This window comes from Athene noctua, chromosome 12 (genome assembly GCF_965140245.1).
Source record: "Athene noctua chromosome 12, bAthNoc1.hap1.1, whole genome shotgun sequence".
Lineage (NCBI taxonomy): Eukaryota > Metazoa > Chordata > Aves > Strigiformes > Strigidae > Athene > Athene noctua.
The window spans coordinates 19,774,960-19,794,491 of NC_134048.1; the positions used below are offsets into that span (position 1 = coordinate 19,774,960).

At 40.9% G+C, this 19,532-nt stretch overlaps 1 protein-coding gene across 1 annotated transcript in view; it reads right to left on the bottom strand.

Annotated features, from left to right (window-relative positions):
• Window positions 1-19,532, bottom strand: part of SPOCK1 (SPARC (osteonectin), cwcv and kazal like domains proteoglycan 1) — a 317,830-nt gene that overhangs the window by 61,359 nt on the left and 236,939 nt on the right. Inside the window, exon 6 of the mRNA XM_074916102.1 lies at window positions 1,769-1,883. Coding sequence (XP_074772203.1) covers window positions 1,769-1,883 — 115 coding nt within the window. The remainder of the gene's footprint in view (window positions 1-1,768; window positions 1,884-19,532) is intronic.

The window sequence follows — 19,532 nt, forward strand, 5'->3', positions numbered from 1 at the left end:
ATCCATTAAATTAATGCTTTGTTGGTTGGAGTTAAAGTTTTGAGTCAAGCAAAACAAAAGCCTGGGTTTCAGAATACATATACCCTGTCAAATTGCATTTATCAAGATAAGGGTTATTAGAATCTTTTTTCTCTCATGTGAATGAAACTGTAAGCTTAAAATGTCACTGAAGATTTATTAATCTGATACTCTTTCTGATAAGGGCAAAGAAATAGAAAGGGCAAAGAAAAAGAAATATTTCTTGTAGCCTGATAAGGGCTACAAGAAATAGAAAATATGAATAAGGCAATTTATCAGGGAGTGTACTGTAACCAAAAGATTCAAGCCACATAAAGCAATACTACAGTTATATATCGATTTCAGAACCTTGCCATCTAAAATACTTCATCTAAGTTTGATAGCTATGCAGAAAAATGTCTGTGATTTGCAAAAAAATGGAATAAACCTGAATTTTCAAAATCTAGGCTGGAGAATCACTTCTCGTTCTAGAAAGTGGATGGAAACCTAATGTGAAAACTGATGCTGTGCTAGAGGACAGGGAGTGTGGAGCAGGATCATCAGTGTTTTCAGCTGAAGTGACAGGGCCTGAATCAACCAGAGAAAGTGTTGTTTAAACTTCTTTTTCCTGTTTCTGCCTGCTACTGTCCATAGCGGGGAGGAATAAGAGTGGAGAGAGGGTCTCAAATATTTTGGGTCAAAGAAACCATTGTTAAAGCTTCATCTTTTTTGTACTCCATGTGGTGCACAAGGCAAATAGATATACTTCACTGTAAAACCTGCTTAAGTCATCACCTTGGCTTTGTGAGTAATACAGACCAGAGCCCAGCAGCTGTCCCTCTTAGCACTCCTCCTAAGGAAGGACAGACAACCCTGTCCTTAAAACCAGACCAACTCTGCCACAGATGCTGTCCCCGGCACATCTGCACTCATATCAAGAAAACACATCCACGAGTAACAGCTCTTTTCCCTTCCAACGGGCTTTCCCCATAGCAGGGTGGAAACTCTTAGACAGAACCTGGCTGTGGCACTTGCCCTGCTGCTGGACGTCTGCTTTTAGTCAGTCTCTTTTGCAAGAACTAATTCCCTTTGGATGAAGTCACTCTAGGACAGCTTGTGTTTACTTCCTCGGAAAATACCTGGGGGAGTGAAGTAGCTCACCAGGCTTTCCGACCTAAATAGAGAACTCACCGGAGAGCTGGCAGGGAAAACGGCCATTCGTGCTGAGATTCCAAGCTTCAGTTTTACATAACATCATTTGCAATGAGTTTGTTGTTGAAACAATTTAATACATAAAGACAGATACTTATATCTAATATATATGTGACTTCTAATGATAATGTTAATAACAATAAAGATTAAAATGATAATTTGAAGCCCATGTAATATATATATGTGACTTTAAATGACTTTTTGGTAAACACACAGGCTATCGATTTTTTTTTTAAACTTATTACTTGATGGTTCATTACTTTGTATTTTCTTTATTTCTGTCTTCTTTTATGATGATTCAGTATTTTCAGACAAAATATTTTCAGTCAAAAATTAGAATCATTAGCCAGAACTTCGTTTTCCTATCAAGTGGGTGTTAGTTTTGCAGTAGTTGTTTGAAAGCACTACAGGTTTAGAAAAGGATTAGTTGTACCTTAGCTTTTTCTCAGAAAGCATTACATATAAAATCAAATAGTTAAGAAATATCTGTCTTACAGTTTTCTAAGAAAATAGCAGGAACCAATTAATCTGCTGTAATTCCATGAGGAACTCAACTCACCAGTCTTCTCCATCTTGTGTTTTGAACTTTCAGGTCCTGGAAGGCAGGGGCATGGCCCTTCACATCGAGCGGTGATGGTTTTGCCAGAAGTACACGCATGAAACTCCAACTTGCACTAGAATCATAAAAAAAACCCCAAGAATACATTTTGAATTAGGATGAGATATAAAAGCAGCAGCTGTGGATTAAATGAGAAATTGCATTTAGCAGTAATGGCATTGGACAGATTGCAAAACTTCAGTCTCTATTGAAAATGCCATTGTTTTTATTATTACAGATAACAACAATAATAGCTACTTCCTATGCAGAGTTTTGCACGACACTTCTAAATGTGCCTCATAAAGCGTTGCTATTATTTTCTGCTTAAATATATGGAATCTGCTCCACAGAAAGTTAAAACAATTTCTTCCAGGTCACCTAAGAGATCAGTGGCAAAGCTGGGAAGAAAATACAACCCTGCAGAATCCCACGTGTTTCCTACGCTGCATTACCGTGTTTCAGTGTGGAATCACGCCATGTATCACCTGTTTCCACTACTGATTTATTAGTCTGGTCTTTTGAGGAGCTGGGAGCTCTCAACTTCCACTGCAAGCTATGGATTTGGTCTGAATAATGTCCATGAAAACACACCAATCCTCACAATAATGAGAACTGAAAGAAATCAGCTCATCAGCTGATGAGACTGGTCCTTCAACATGTCAGCTTCTCTGAACAAGGAGGACATTTTAAATTACTCCTACCAATAATTATAAATTGCCTTAACAGTTAACAGCACCATTCTTAAAAGTAGCCATCCATCAAGCAATCAACTCCAGAAATACAACAAAATCATAAAAGTGAAGAGTGAAGATTAAAGCAGGAGCAGGACAATATAATTCCCTATATCTGCCTATTGTTACATGTTCCTTTCCCTTCCCTAAAACCTCAGCAGATGGGATTTACAGCACTTCTTGACAGTCACCACGTTCAAACCATTTAGGACAGAGGACATGTGCAGTATTGGATGAGACAACTCAAGAGAATTAATATTGCAAAAGTCTGCTAGTTAAAAAGCCCTGATTTATAACGTACTGACTATTCACAGCCTTTGCTGTTTGCACTACATATATTTTAGCGCTGACTTTCCTCTAAGAGCTTTGTGCCTGTGTAGTTGTCCTCTCTGAAGTTACTGCCCCAAGGACAATTTCCCCAGACTGTGCCCAGCAGCACAGTTGCTGGAAAGTGAACTAATATACTAATAAAATGGAGTAAAAGAAAGCAGCTCATAGAAGCGGGAACAAAAACGTGCGAGGTGTTCTCTTTGGCTTGATACCTAATGAAGTGAATTGAGTTCCATTTTTTTGTCTGCTTCAAGCACCGATGTTACCAGATCAGAATCTGAGGGTTTTTAATGCAAGGAGGAGTTTTGCCTGCAGCGCCGAGGCTGGCGCTCCTCCCCGCGGAGACTGCCTCCTGCCAGGGGAAATGGGGAATGCGGGGCTGTAAAAGCCCTTTGATATGTCAGAGTTTTATTATAGATTAATTCTTTGCCGTTTAAAAGTAGGCCAGCATGCTTACACAGTGCGACACAAGGCGTTTGGAAATGTGCAGCTCTTTTGAAGGCAGAAGGACACCCAGAATAAGGACCATGGTGTTACCCAGTGAGGGGGCAGTGGGCAACTGGAGCTCATCTAGCAACAGCCACTGACGAAAATCACAGCATCATCTTCTGTTATTCTGATACAGTGGAAGCCAAGAGAATAGAACAGGATGTTGTTACAAGATAAATACCTCCTGCTTTGAAAGTACTGCAAATATCTTGGCTTTGCCTCTGTTTGTTTTTGTTAAAAGGGCTCATCTTTGCCCAGGCTTTAATCTAGCAGCAGGAGACCATTATCCTGTGCCTACATCCTCTTCTGTTGACATTATCTCCTGGCCATTCTGAACTTCAATGCACCGTGGTGGCTGCATGCTCTGCACGATGCTCTACCCTTCTGATTTAGAAAATGCATGGCCACACACAAACACGGGCAAGCTTAGCTTGCACTTTACACTAATTTCTTGCAAGACTGAAGGGAATGCAAGTACCTATTTTTCATCTGTTTGCTCCATAAATACAGTTGCTTAATCTATACTGTTTGGACAGAACACAAAAGAAGACACATCAGACGGAAGGAGAACCGGAGAAAGGGGAGCACTCTGAGCACACAGTCCTGGAGGCAACAACTCTTTCTGCGGCGTGTTCTGACAGTCAATATGTTATTGAGAACACAGACATAAATCTTTTTCCTGCAGCTGGAGTTGATCATTTAATCCCTTACAGAACATCAATTAGTTACATATTTTATTATGCATAATAAATAAATTCTGTATCTAAGCATTAGCAATTACACTTCAAATACCACCTTTAAGATGGTAAGGCCTATTTCAAGCACATTATTATATGCAGTTAAGAAAGAACGAGCTTTATACTTGGAAACAGCATGGCAAGTTTTTCCCCAGCTTTCCTTATGACTTACAACCAAAAAGATCAAAGTAAATAAATAAATAAAAAGAAACTACTTGAAAAGGGCTGTCTCTGCAGTCTGAATGCACAGGGCAAGGAGACTTAAACTTGAAGATCACAATGGTGCAGTCACATGTGAATAAATATACACCTAAAATTAATCACAGTATATTCTCACCCTTCTAGTTTGGGATGTTAGTTTGTGTACATACAGAACTGGGGTGGCAGCTTGGATGACAAATGAACTCCGTTGTTTTAAATATTAAGTTAGGATAATACCGATTACTTTTCAACATCTAATCACTGTATGTAACTGTTTTTCCCTTCCCAAAAGAAAAACATGGATATAGCATGCTTTCCACGTGATGGTGAGCTTATTCATTCTAATAACCCACACAAGTAGCTCAACTTCGGATTTAATGACAGTGCCTAAACCAAACTAAGTGATATTCAGAGGCAGATTGGCTATAAAAGATGTCTTGTGGATCAGTAATGAAGTTTTCAGACTACTCTGCCACTGAATCTACAGTCTAGAAGGAGCCTGTTGGCTTTCCCCAGACCATGGACACTGCATTTCTCTTTTTGTGGAGAAAAATAAAAATACCCTCTTTCCTTTTGCCATCCTCACCTTCTTCTCACATGAAAATAAAAAGATACACAGTACAGGACAAAACAATAAATGAAGGAATGATCTAACCTATCAGTCTTTAGCACCTAAAGGACATGAGAGTTTTTGCAGACAGAAGCCAGGAAGCTCCTTGCTGAATCTAGACAGGACTCACTAGGAGCAGTCCCACAGTTGGGGCTGGTCCCTCTGATTTTGGGAACCCATCACACTGGTGGTATGACTGGATGTGCTCCGACTCTGCTGAGCATTTTTCCTAGCAGTGCTCGCTGGGTCCTGCCAAGCTTCATGTTTCTCTGCTACCTCCCTGGTGTTCGAACTGCATTTATTTACTATGAACCCCAAGGCCCACATAAACATCTCTAAACTATTTTACTGCAAATGGAAAAGCAGCTCTGTTATTTGTTGCTAAATGTATATGGAGATCAATAAAATATATGAAGGGAGAAACGGTTGAACATATTCATGGAAAATTCATAAATTAATTTATTCAACTAAGATGTGGGAAATTATTGCAGAGTGTGTTTTGGCTAAAGTGTTCCCTTGAGAATCCACTACTCGTATAATGATTCCCTCTTTATTGTCAGTGAATCTACAGCAATGTGTTTTGCATAAGCATTCACATTTGAGGGAGTAAGAAAATAGCTACATAAAATTTATTCCCAGCTATTTTATTCTTGTCTGTCAGTCTCCAGCCTATAGTCCCTGCTAGAGAAGAAGCTAGATATTTTTTTAATGATGTAATAAAACAGCGTATCTCTGTCTTTATACTGGCTTTCAACTTTTGGCAGCCAGGATTTGATCTAACCTGCACATAGGTAACGTTGTTGAATAAGTTACTATGACCTTTTACACAAGGGTGTATATTTGACTAATGAATGTCTACGCGGACAGTTAGCACAGCCTCCAGACCACATTAATGCCTTGAAGAGTTTTGCATCCTGACGCAAGGAACTCACGTATTTGCTTAAATAGCATGGCAGGAGTGGGGTGGCAGAGGGACGGCAGCGCTCAGGCACGCAGGCGGCTGCTGGCCATGGGGTGCATCCGTACAGGGGGGCTGGATGAGCTGCCTCCCGCCTGGCATCGCTGATGGGCACCTCCTGCCTCTGCTGCAGAGCTGAAACTGCCTCCAGCAGCCAGTCTGCTCCAGGTGAGACAGCAGCTTTGGCAGCTACTCCTTCCACCAGCAGACACCCAGCCGGTCCCTGCTGAGCCAGTGCAGGAGAGCAGAGGGGAACCCTGCAACAACAAATGCACCCAACAGCAGAGAGGGACAGTGCACATCAGCGACATCTGACGCATTAACTACGCCTGCTGGGATGAAGACTGGCAGCTCACTCCATAATGACATCATACATTTCTTCACTGTGATTCTAATTACAATCTATAGGGTAAATACTGTCAGCTCCTAGCCCTGACAGCACCCTTCACTGGGAGTGGAGATGTAATTGAGAATCTGCTGCAGGTGCCCCAGACCACGTGCTTAACATTGCTCCTGCTCATAGGGGCACAGAGAGGACAGTATCCTGACAGTATCCTGGAGATCTCACAGCCTCGGTAACAAACGCCATGAAGGGGATGAGAAGAGAGCACACTTTATCCAGGGTTCAGCAGAGGGGAGGCTCTCCAAGACCCTGATTTGGTATAAAAATCATAAAATGTATAGAATTCATAATACAAAATCTATAATTCCAAATTTCTCGTAGTTATGCTAAATAAAAAAAGAAAATGTTAGCTTCCAAACTTCCATTGCTTCTGTCATTAATTGAAATGTGAAAGAAAAAGGAGAGCAGCTCATTTTTGATGGTGGGAGTATGCACAAATTAGCAGACAATATACATGATGAAGATAAACTACCATGAAGTCTCTTTCTCAAAAGACTGAAAATTGGAATAGGAGGTTAAATTTTATACTACACTAATTAGAACTTATGTTAAATACCTGAAATATTACATCTTACTAATAGCAGTGTCTCTAAAACTCCTTTGTTGAACAGCGCTTTTGCCTGGAAGATGTTGCATCTTCTTTAGCACCCTGCAGCTTTTTACATTTCCGCTGAGAATTATTTCAGCGCAGTGTTTGTTTTATGGTGCATCTTTTGTTCACTCACAATATGTCTCTTCTAAACTTCAGATACAAATAACAAAAGCTTATTATTTTCTACCTTATCTTTTACTTGGTACCTGCCACCAGCAGAAGCTAAAACTTCCTGAAATTACAACATATATTTTTTTTTTTTTGTCCAGAGTTTCTTTATATCACTAGCTTTTTGCACCTATCTGTCTTAGCAGATAATTAGAATCCATTGGAATTCAGACACCCATTTGAGAGGGGTTGTTTGTTTACAAGCTTTAGAGCAGCGCTTGCCATTGCTTCCTTAGCTAGGACTCTTATCAGCGGTTTTTTTACAAGCCTGTTTCCAGTTTTCATCAGATGGAAGAAAAATTACTATATTTGGAATACTCAGACCAAAAGACACTTTTTTTTTTTTAAACTTGGAACTATAAAAAAGTTTCAGTATCTTTTACTCAAATTCCAAAAGAAATGTCACATGGCGCACTCCCATTGCATCCTGCTGAACATATACATTAAAAATTCTGCAAACTTTTTAGGCTCTGTAAAACCCGAAATCCTGAAAACCACCGCCCAGGTGGGCAGCTGGGTGACAGCAAAGTCAACCACATGAATTCATGTTTGTAAAAAGTCAGACACTAATGCGAAATCCTGATGGGAGTCTCAAGTTTTGGGCGATGTGCCAGGGTTGTGCCGTCCCTTAGCACTCCTCCTCCCTGCTGTGCAGTTCTGCCACCTCTTTGCTGCTCTGCAAACCAGGGCCTTGCCCAGGCCCCGCTGCCCTGGGCTCTGGAGGAGGAGAGGGGCTGAACTGGGACTGGGCAAGAGAGCTCCAAGCCTCAGAGTGGGCACTGAAAATATGGACCACGCTCTGTCCCCAAGACTGACCACTTGGGTAGGCTTTATCTTGACGAAAATGGCTATTGTATGGCCAGACTAACATTTTTTGCTAGGGAGTATATTTATCCTATTTCTGCTTGAAGGGGAAGGTCCCTACAGCAGGGCTCCCTGCCCTGCATATGCTCTGCTCCGGGATGGGACTGGGTCATGTTATTGCAATAAAAATAAAGGGGAGGCTGGGGGAAAAAAAAAATTAAATCATTTGTTTTCTATTAGAATAGCTACCAGGCGAACATACGGCACTTTATCTTTGCAATAAAAGCTGTAGAAAGATATCTTAAAAACCTGGTGTTCTAATTAGGAGCTCTCTTCTCCTTATGAGAATACATAGATGCTGCTGATATTAATGGGAGTTATGCCTGCATACCAGTGGTGGAATAAACTAATTAAACTATTGTGTAAATACATGTCGAGCCACTTTAATGTGTGCTAGTTGTAGCTTTGAAGCAGATGTTATAGCTGACTGGCTCAGAAATTCCCCTTTCTGAAAGAAATGACATGAAGGACCTTACTATATCTCAGGTAAACAACAAATACTTGAGAAAGTCTCTCATTGCACACTTAGCTGTCAGGCTAGTGGTTCATCATCTGCTAGAAAAAGAGAAAAGTTCCCAGGTGTGGGGTCAAGAAGAAAGAGACCCAGGTTCCAAGGCACTAATATTAAATAGGCTGAACAGATTTACGCAGCTGAATGCAGTAACACCAAAAGGTCTCATGCAGCAAAGCTCCGAGGACCACAAATTGCTCTACACTCCACAGCTCTGCCCTCTGCAATCCTGCAGCTCTAATGAGGGAGAGCTGCAAGACTTTGCCCTGAGGGTAAAATTAACCACTGAGCAGAGGGAAAGCATGAGACCCAGGCATTCTCTCAAAATCACCCTTTAAGTCAGGAGGTCACATCATTAATGTTGTCAACTGCAAGTGCTCCAAGCACATGGCTCAGGTCCCTAAAATTAAGCTTGTCAATGTTAAGATTGTAAAAATGTAACAACACTTAAAAAAAGAAAAAAAATTCAGCTGCCTTTTTTTTTTTTTTGTTAGGTCCCAGCTATATGCAATCAGTAAGTTACAAATTTTTGACTCTTACAGGGTAAGTTTAAACAAACCACTAGCAACTCCAGAGCAACTGTAAAGACAGAAGATTCATGTTCCAGGAAGGGACAATCAGTTCCTGGCCTGGCCTTCAGAAAAGAGCGAGCTGAGTTCCAAGAGGGAGCTATCATGCAATTCAGGATGGCATTAATTGCATATTTTGTGGCTCCACACTATAATTAGAACAGCGCACACCTCTCTAAACTAGGTTTCAACTTCTCAGCAGGAGGAGAGCAAAAGGGGCTCCTTGTTTTCATCAGTTAAAGTGAAAAGAGTTGCTTTAGAAAACAAAGAGTCTGACTACTCAGCTCCTAAGAAGAGTTCATGCCTCCTTCTTGCCTTCAAATTAGTGCATGAGAGATTCTTAAACGAGAGCCTGTGACCACGGGATGCAGGCCAGGAGAAGGGGGAAAAAAGGAGCGTGGCAGAGCTGTAGGGGCAGGCATGGCAGCGGTGAATTCTCAGGACAACAGGCCATGGCGTGGGAACCCAGGGTAATGGCACAGCTAAAGCAGCAAAGTACCTGACCACACTGCAGTCAAAACAGGGTTTCCTAAGTGTTCTGCCATTAATTTGTTTCTAAAGGATTACATGGTTGATCTTTCATATCTGTAACTGGACTCAGAGTAGCCAAAAGTTTTGCATTAAATGTTATCCTGCTGGTAAAAATACCCAGAGAAGAAATACAGACTTAAAAAAAAAAAAAAAAAAAAGCCATTTCCCCTAACTAATAGCTGAAGAGTTAGTAGGGTGACTGTTTTCAGGCTGTTGAACCCTGTCAGTGTTTGAATGGCAGGGCTGCAAACCAGGAAAATTATCATGTACTCGTGCTACCGCAAACTGCCCTCACGGACAGAGCAAAATCAGCTAATTTAGGTACTTCTGGACAGATCACTGAAGGACAAAATTCTGTTTTAATACAAACAAATTGCCCTGAGAAATAACTGGCAGACAGCCAAATGTGAAGCAGGATTTTTTAAAAAAAAAAAAATGCAGTTAATTGCATCAGCTAGATGATATGGCACATAAGGTCACAGCACTGAATACAGGAAGCGGAGGACATTCAAGGGACCGTTTATTAATGCAGTGTAACAATGAAAACAAATGGTTGTCATTTTGTGAACAAAGAAATAGTTCTAGGCACCAAAATCTAACATGTCATATAAAAATTTAGTTAGTTTTTACAGGTAATTTAGATGCCAGTTCTGGAAATACTTAGACCAAGGCATGGAGATGGGACATCTCTCAGCTGATTTATCATCTTGTAAGAAATTCAGGTGCTTATTGGAGCAGCAGGGGCCAAGCAGGGCTGGAACTTGACACAAAAGAGTCAATTCATAAATGGGAACATTTGTGCAATGCTGATATCGACCTTCACTGGCTGAAGAGACTGAGACAAGTTAAAAGGCGATTGAAGACAAAGCACTTCTGTCACTATGAATGGCCTGAGTCCAAGCCACCCATCCCTGCTCCTCCCTCAGATTTAACACAAGTACCAGCCTCTGTTAAATCTGCAAACCACCCCGGACTCTCCTCTGATCCTACCTCCTGCTAGTTATCATGCAATGGCTACCGCAAGGTAGGCACTCACTTGTCCTCTCCCCAGCACGATCACATTCTTAGACTGAGATCTGAGCTTCAAGACTGTGGTTGGATTTCGGTGGCTCTACAGCTCATTTTCGAGCACCAAGGCCATGCCCACCCCCTGGGCTGCGTGAGCTGGTTCCCCGTGCACGAACGGAGGCGCTGAGGTGCCGGGGAGACGCCGCAGCTCTGCACCCCAGCCGCCTCCTGCACGCAGGGACTCGCTGCCGCAGGTTGGCACTAATTTGGGGATCTCCGCAGGATGCTTCATTGCGTGGCATAATCATGCACTATGCCTGGTAATTACTGCTATGAACTGTCTTTGGAGATGCTAATTCTCTAGTCAGGGATATTCACAGGAGCAGAATGCAAATGCAAATGTAGGCAGCAATGCTGGCTTATTTTAAAGAAATTAAAAATGTATCATATAGTCCATATTCTACATTCACATACAAAAGCATTTCCTGTTGCTAAATGTCTACTCCTTTTTCTTCCTGGGGGATTTGCATGATAGTCCACTAATGATGACCATTTTCGAGCTGCACATGAGAGTTGTTGCTTTTCAGTGCACTAGTCTGCCACATTCTAAGATGTGGACTTTAAAAAAATCGCTTCCCTACTGCATTTGTTTTCTTTCATTTATCTCTATATATTATATTGCTTTTGTCTGTATGAAATCATTCTCTATTCTAACTCTTCATAATTATGAGCTGAGAGTTCATCGCTAATAGCGTTATTCAAAGTGGAAAGAAGCTACTTGATTTTTTTTTCTTTTTTAATAGACCAAAGTAATTTTAGTTTAAAAGAAAATCACAGGAAAACAATTGGAGATTTGGAACCATCAATGCCTGCTTGAAATGTACTTGCCATGTAACAGAGATGTACTCTCCTTCTGTAGCCATTGACTGACCACATGAGAATGATGATTTGTCATTTTTACTTGCTTCAAATTACTAAAGGCTATTTAATTTCTCTCAAGGAGACAACACATCAAATAACATGAACATAATCAAGGGGTAACGATCTGTGGCTCTATGCACATACAGATAATCCAGTTACCAGCTAAACAACCGCCTGCATGTCGCAGAAGGAATGCAAGGCAAGACATTCAGATCCCCAGGCACAGGGTTTCTGCCCAGGCAGTGACATTTTAAACTGAGCAATTTAGCTATGCCATGCAACTGTATCAGTCTACTCAGTTATTCTCATGCCCACCTGTCCATACCTGGGCAAAAAGCAGCATCTCATGACCACCATAAAGAATCACAGAATCATCTCGGTTGGAAAAGACCTTGAAGATAATCTAGTCCAACCATTGACCGTTCCCAACTCCCCCAGATCCCTCAGCACTGGGTCAGCCCGACTCTTCAACCCCTCCAGGGATGGGGACTCCCCCCCTGCCCTGGGCAGCCCATTCCAACGCCCAACAGCCCCTTCTGCAAAGAAATACTGCCTAATATCCAGTCTTAACCTTCCCTGGTGCAACTTGAGGCCATTACCTGAAGTCTACCTAAAGGGTAGGCATGATCCCTTCAGACTTTTATGCAATTGGTATGATGGCAATACCTTAACCTCAGAAATCTCTCAACCATCAGCAAGTGCAAAGTCATATATCTTCTGTAGGAACACAGCAGCACATAAGGACCCTAATGCAAAGAATTGGCTGTTGGCACTGTGTGAGGGTCCTGTATTTGCAGTTACTTTAAGGTGCCTGATGCATCTGATGGCATGTTATGAGGGATGGGATTCTGACTGATATGGCTGTACAGGCTGTGCACAGCTCAGAAGTACAGTTTAACACTCTCTGATGTATTTTTACAAATGAAAGTTGAAGAAACATTGATACTATAGCTGCTTCACCTCTTGACACACTGGTGAATTAGTCTGTTGAATTTGTTCTCTGCTGCCTATTTCTTCTCTAGCAACCTTGCCACAAGTAACGAATAACACAAACTAGCATGTCATGCTCATATAGCTTTGTGCTTCCCAGGGCCTGTGTTATCAAATTATTGGGGAGAAGGAGGAAGAATCTGGAAACACCTGAGAGTCCGTGTGGACAAGGGTCTGGGAGCTTCCAGGAGAGCCTGAGAGAAGAGAACAAGGGTCCAGCTAGGTGCTGTACTCTGGGCTTCTGAGCTCACGTATCCTTAGCTATCAATGACTTCTTAAAACTCCCTGCATTTCTGTTTCTACAGTGAGTAAAAAAGTAGTAGGGGGAAAAAAGATACAGATACATTGAAGGCCCACCCTGGCTTGTTGGACAACTTGGTGGTGCAGTAAGCAGCTAAAGATTATTCTTCCTTATACCAAACTCAGTAGTTTACCTGTGCTGCCAGTCACACGCTGAACATACAACCAAGTCCTGAAGCGCCTCTGTAAAAGTGGGAACGTGAGCTTTTACAGCACGCCTGCTTGGTTTTCAAAAGCTGTGTCATCCCTCTCTAACCAAAGTTTGTCTTTCCACGCGCGAGGTGAAGGTCAGTCTGAGTTTTTCTGTTCCTTGATAATAAATGTCAGGAGGCCAATCCTCTTCTCCAGAACAGTAATCCCATTCCTTTCCCATCAAATCTATTAGATTAACTAGTTTACAATAGGTTTGCCCAGGTTTCACTGACCATGATGTGACCCTAGCAGTGCTCATTCCTTGTTACCCATGTATGAAAGATACAGTATCAAGTAAACTTTCAGATCTTGGAGAGAGTTTTTGCCGGTTGTTTGTAGACAGAGCAAATCTGCAGTGTAAATACTAATATAAAATAAACAGCATTCTGTAGTACCGCTGCTCTCAGAATAGCAACAAGATTTAAGCGCTAAGAATGCCAACCTATTTTTTAATTGACTTCTCAGAATTTTTATTTTGTGAAGAACAAATCAAAACAAAAGCCAAACAGAAAGCCCCAGTGCTAAGAGGGGCTGAAACAAAAGATTTGGCAGTGAACTAGCAAAGAAGCTTCAGGAATGTATTTTGGAGCATAGCAACCAGTAAAGAGTAAGCTGGCTTAAGCTTTGAAGTTAAAGCTTTCAGCAATGCTTCTGATTTCTAAAGAAGACAATAGAAACAACAAAAAATTTTAAAAAAGGAAAAAAACAAACCTCAGGCCCAGTTCAATGCTCAGTGAATGGATTCACGGCGAAAGACACGCATATAAAGACAGCAGAATTAGTCTGTTTGTCTGTTTGCTCAGAAATCAAGTAACCACATCTAATCCTTTTGCAGTATTATCCTGTTTCGGCCTTTAATAAATCTGCTTCAAATTAAAGATGTACCCAAGCCAAGAAACACCTCCTTTGATGTTTTAAATGGCTCAAATAAGATGTTTGCTCATAAAAGCTCAAGATATGAATTCTGAAACTGAAAAAAAAAGAAATAGTAATTTTTCTGTGTAAGAGGTTGGCACCTCTCAGGAAGGTCAGAGCACTTAGGAATACAACTTCTAAGCATCTAAAGCATTAGTGCATCTTCTGCCTCTGCATAAACAGAAAAGATCCTGGAGTACAAGTCTCTTACATGCCAGTTACCCAAAAGCAGCTAATCCCATTTTTTTTATAACCCTTATACTGCATCATCTGGATACTGGAACAAGGAATTTTACATTTTAACTGAATGCAGGCATGGAGCTTGGAACAAGGTAACTAAATTAGTGCAAAATGACAATTTTATTTAAGCTTGTGTAATTACCTATGAGTTGGCATAATACACTTAAGATTTTCTTGTTTCCTCTTCCTGTCAAGAACACAACTTTCAGTGCTTGTACTCTGGCAGATGATTCATCATGTAAATGACAGAGTTTTCTTCTATTTTGACTTTGGCTACAAAGAGGAGGATTTTAAAAATAATACTGGCTTTACATATAAAATGTACAGCTGGCAAGCTGAACTAAATCAGGTTGTCCTTAGTGCAAAGGTAACTGTAGGCAGAGGAGTGTATGGAATTGATAGGGTTTTAAGTTCCGACCATCACATGCCAATTTGTTTGATTTGGCAGTCACAACTGTGATTCTTTTCAAGTTAGAAAAGGAGCCCTGTGATTACCATCATCAAGATTGGTAGCTTTCCCAAAAGGAACAAATACTGTATTTGCAATCCTTGCTTATTGCTGACTTCTCTTCAAAGGGTGTTTTCTTGCTCAATGCAAAAGCACTCATTGCATACTGCAAATCATCAACCAGCCGCAGACAGCTCAAGAACAGAGAGCTACTCAGTTGCTTTTTTGCTTTGATCATCCCCTTCAATGGAAATCGTAGCAGCTTTAGAGGGAGGCCTGGGAACTTCCTGGAATTTTCCATAAGCTATGTAAATATGCAGATGTCTGCAGGTGTGATGGTTAAGTGCAAAGAAGCCACATGCCTCAGTGTCCTGTGGCCCCTTCTCAGTCCTCTGAGTAACTGGACTGTCTCAACAAGGGTATCGATGGGAGAAAACCATGTAGCCACGAAACACAGCACCCACTCTCATCAGGATGTGACCATGACATTTGCCTTCACTGCCTTTCCCTCCGCGTTTCTCAGCCGAGTGCCCTCGATCCTACAGAGTCTGAACCTGGCAGATGCATGAATCCTTTTCCCTTCAAAGTACGCAGGGCAGAAGAACCCCGTGTCAAACACATTTTTGGCAAAATAATTCAGCCCGGTGGGCACCTAACTTCTAGGTCCCGGTGCAGTATGAACTGACAGACAGTAGTGTATATTACTGGAGGGAGGAATTGCTTAAAACATTTTTAATTACATTCACTGTACAACAAATAAACACTGCCGCTTAAGACAAGCTGGATTACAACTTATTCTCGTTCCTTGTCGTTTTTACCTGGAGCAGTACATATTATTTCCCTCCTTGCTGCCTTCTGAATTCTTGTTAACCTTTCTGTCAAGACTGCATTAAACATGTCTTGTTAATACACCATGTTCTTTCAGAAATCTGACATGGAGATGACAAATGCTTATCTAAAAAAAAACCCTCTCTGGTTTAATGAAGTGCATAACAAGAAATACAAAATTCTAGTTTACAACACAGGTTTGATTTCAGCTTTGCTATTTCAGTGAGTTCAACAGCAAGACTATCTGAATAACTTCAACATCTGTCCTTAAGGGAGCAGAAGAAAAGGTCATGGATGTTGAAAAAAAAATCTAAAGGCTTCAAGAACCTCCTCCAAAGTCGAAACATTTTTACTATTCTAATCTGATATTCTACACCATGTACACCTCCTAAATAAAGAACCGTTACAATTAATATACAGTGCTCTTACTCTCACGCTTACTATAGGTCAAGGCACTACATTTCTCAAGAAAGTTTATAACCTTGTGGGCATTTCTAGTGACAAGTTGTTGCAATCTGGTGCAGCGCAGGGTAAGGCATCAGCACCTATATTCAAGAAGGTTTTGCGAGAGAAATATTGTACGTTCTAAAAACACCAGGCAGCTATCAGAGCATTTGTTAATCCTCAAAGAAGATCCCCAAGAAGTTTAATTGACTGGTATTGATGTACTACATCTATGCTATTAAATATTTTTTTGAAAAGTATTCAGTAAGACAATTATGCAATGAAATTACCATTTATACGGCTCCTTTCATCTACAAAGGAGTCAAAGTCCTGCGTATTTATAAGGGTATAAACAGATACTACTGCCTAAGTGCAGCCAATTCTGCAGCAGGAAATATCAAATGCTCTGCAGCAGCAAACAATCTAATGGGTTGGTAGGAAGGGAGCAATGACAATTAAATCCAGAGAGATGACAACACCCAATTAACCGGATTAGAGTACTAAACATACATTCTAATACAGGGGGCTTTCAGACTTTTGTTTATTTACCTGCTTGTAAAAGTTCAGTCCACTAGAACATGACTTTAAGCCTCCTGATAATAGCTTTGCTTTTCTTACATAACTTTCTTGATCAAGCAAAGTAGTTCATGGACCCTATACCAAGTGAAATAATTCATGGACCCCGTGTCAGATACCCACAGACCACCTGTCGGAACCCACTGCTTACTCAAAACCATAAATCAACCAACACATCAATCCTTCTACAGAAACTCATTGGTTCAGATTACAAAACTGGTTCCTGGTAAATCTCATGACTGTACCTGGGGATGCAGTTTTCTTTTACCGACTTGCTTGGCATTGAGTGGCACTAGATCTGATAACAAAAATAGAACTGTTGTCTCTTGGCAAAACGAATGGTTGGAAACAAATGATTTCAAGTTGGAAAAGCCCATGAGCAACAAATTCTGTAAGAAAACCCAACCCTTACAGCTGAATGCTACAGGTTTTTTAGAAAAGTAAAAGAATTTTTCCACTTATTTTTGCTAGCTGTTGCACATAATGAGTCATAGAAACTAGTCAAAACTTCTCAGTTTTTCTTCCAATGAGCAGGCCAACTTAAAATAAAAAAAAAGTTTACATTAAGAAAACCATAAGAGTAGAACTGCAACAGGCATCATACAATCTGGACACTAGCAAAATCACTAATTTTTGGGATTAATATATTCCCACTCTCCAGCTGGTCACTGTGAAGATGATGTTTGTGGCCTATATCTTATTGTTCTCTAATATAAATTCATCAAGAATGAAAGTTATTAGTAAAACTTAGATGTTATCTCCCAAAGAACTCTAAGGCTGCAGATGTTCGATGTCCTCCAATGAAATGTACAATGATCTCATAAATATTAGTAGGCCATTTGAACTGGAAAATGCCATCTATTCCAGCTTCTGTGTAATATTATAGGACTGAGCAAAATAGAATACAAGAACATTCCTGCTAAAGTTTAACCCCATAGAAACCTAAATAAAACTGCAGTTTGAAGTCATTTTTTGCATTCTTCAAAAGTCTATTTTGAGTTTCTCTCAAAAGAAAAACGTTTGGAGAATGCATTTGCACTTCTGAAAGGGATTCAGACCATTATGCTTTTTTTCCTAAAATATAAATAGCTCAAGAATCAAAAGATTTACCTAAATAATAATCGGTATTTTTCACGTAGTATCAAATAGCCAGTTATATACCATTGATATTTGGACTGGTTTAAATCCGCCAGGGATGTATTTTTGCATTTTTTTTGTAACTCCCTTTGAAAAAGCTACTCCATAGAATAACACAGCAAAGCTCTCATGTCTAATACTGTACATTTTGTTGACCAGTTTATTATCCGTTTACTGGTACGTGCACCTATTCCCCCTTTACAAGGAAGTTACATTTGTTCCAAACAGCTGAGGCTCAATGCTGGTCGTGGCAGTTCACTCTGCTGCGATGCTCCAGACAAAACCTCCCTTTTCCCCCCTCACAGGTCTGAGGCAGTCCTGCATGTCCTCAGAAGAACTCAGAAATTACCCTTCTAAGTGGCAATACATCACCCTTCCTGCAGACTATAATAATAATAATATTGTAAATTACTGCTGAACCTTCACCAAATTAGACGTCAAAGATGACTGCTTTTTTGGAACCAGTTTCTGGAATACTTCACTGTTAAGCCTTGAAACTATTCCTTGCACTTGAAAAAGAGCTGCATGTGGTTTCTGTCACAGTACCTGAACGGTCCAGAGGATGTCACTTTTGAAATGCAAGGAATTGAGGCACATTTGCCCAAGTCCTGATTTTACAACTGAAACTCAGAATCACAGAATTATCTAGGTTGGAAAAGACCTTGGAGATCATCTAGTCCAACCGTTAACCTCACACTGACCAAGCACAGTGTTAGCCGCTGCTCAGAGGGCTGGCTGGAAAGTTGGGTCCTAGGGGCAGTATTTGTTGAATACCGAACACGTCCTGGACAGACACTACAATGTTGCCTGATCTCACCTGGATTTAGAAAGGGTCTAACTCCCTGAAGAGTCGATGAGAGCGAGTTTAATTTAACGTAACTATTGCAGTTAGTCTGCCACATCATTAATGCCCACAGTGACTGATAACAGGTGTTTATAGAGTTGACACTCAAATGAGATTTGATCTGCTCAACCTGCAGACATTTAATGCCTTAGACATGAATTTCTCAGGCTGGGTATTTACGTTTATCACACACTTCACAGACTCGTCCCCTTGGACCTACCAGCTACCCTTTGAGCTGGTGCTGGAAGGACCGTCTTCACCATTTGAAGGTTCAAATGTCATTTTAGCAGTGATATTTTTCTTTTGAACATTATGGAGACTGTATTTTGATGGGTGAACATAATTAGACAGAAGGATGAAGTGACTTATTTTAGCTGTTCATTAGCTCAGACAATCAAATTGTATTAAAATGCTGAAAATAACATAAATATTTTAATTGCCCCTATTTGGTATGCTGTCTGAAGGGGCTATCAGAAGACCCTTGAAATGAAGAGTCATTGTGTTGATTTAAAACAATACACTTAAGAGACTGTAGAGTTTGATTGACTTTGTAGCACCTGCTCCTTTCCCTGGATAGCATGGTTAGGGTGTCTGAGCCCCCAGTTCCTTGGGGAGACATTTAATAAGTCAGTGAGTACTGCCCTCCATCCCTTGGGAAAGGCATTAGTGCCCTCTCGTTCTGACCATAGCCTGACCACCCAGATGGATGAAACCTCACTGCCTTTAAGCGTTCTGCTGGTCCCTCGGTTTTCTCATCTCAGCAGGGAGTATTCCCCTCATGAAGATGCGAGGAGGGGATGTGATCTGGATCATTTGGCTTAAAAATGAGAATGGTTGAACTGTGCTGGTGGAGCGATGCTGAAGGACAACAACAGCGTGCAGAAGTCAGCTGCAGCCCAGTGCATGGGATCACCACGGAAATCTATCCCCCAAGCAGGGCACAGGCTGATGGCTGGAAACAGAGGGAAAACGACTGATTTGTACAACTCCCTGGGTAGAAAAACCCATTTAATTTAAGGAAGATTAGATTGTCACAATTGCCTCTGACAAGAGTGCCTGTCTAGTGAGGCCCTAAGCCTATATTTTGGGCTAGCACTGTACTCTAGCTAAGACCTTAAAAATATTCACAATACAGGCTGTCACCAGTGCTACATTTCCTTGTCACTCTCTAAGTGTGACTGATTTGCC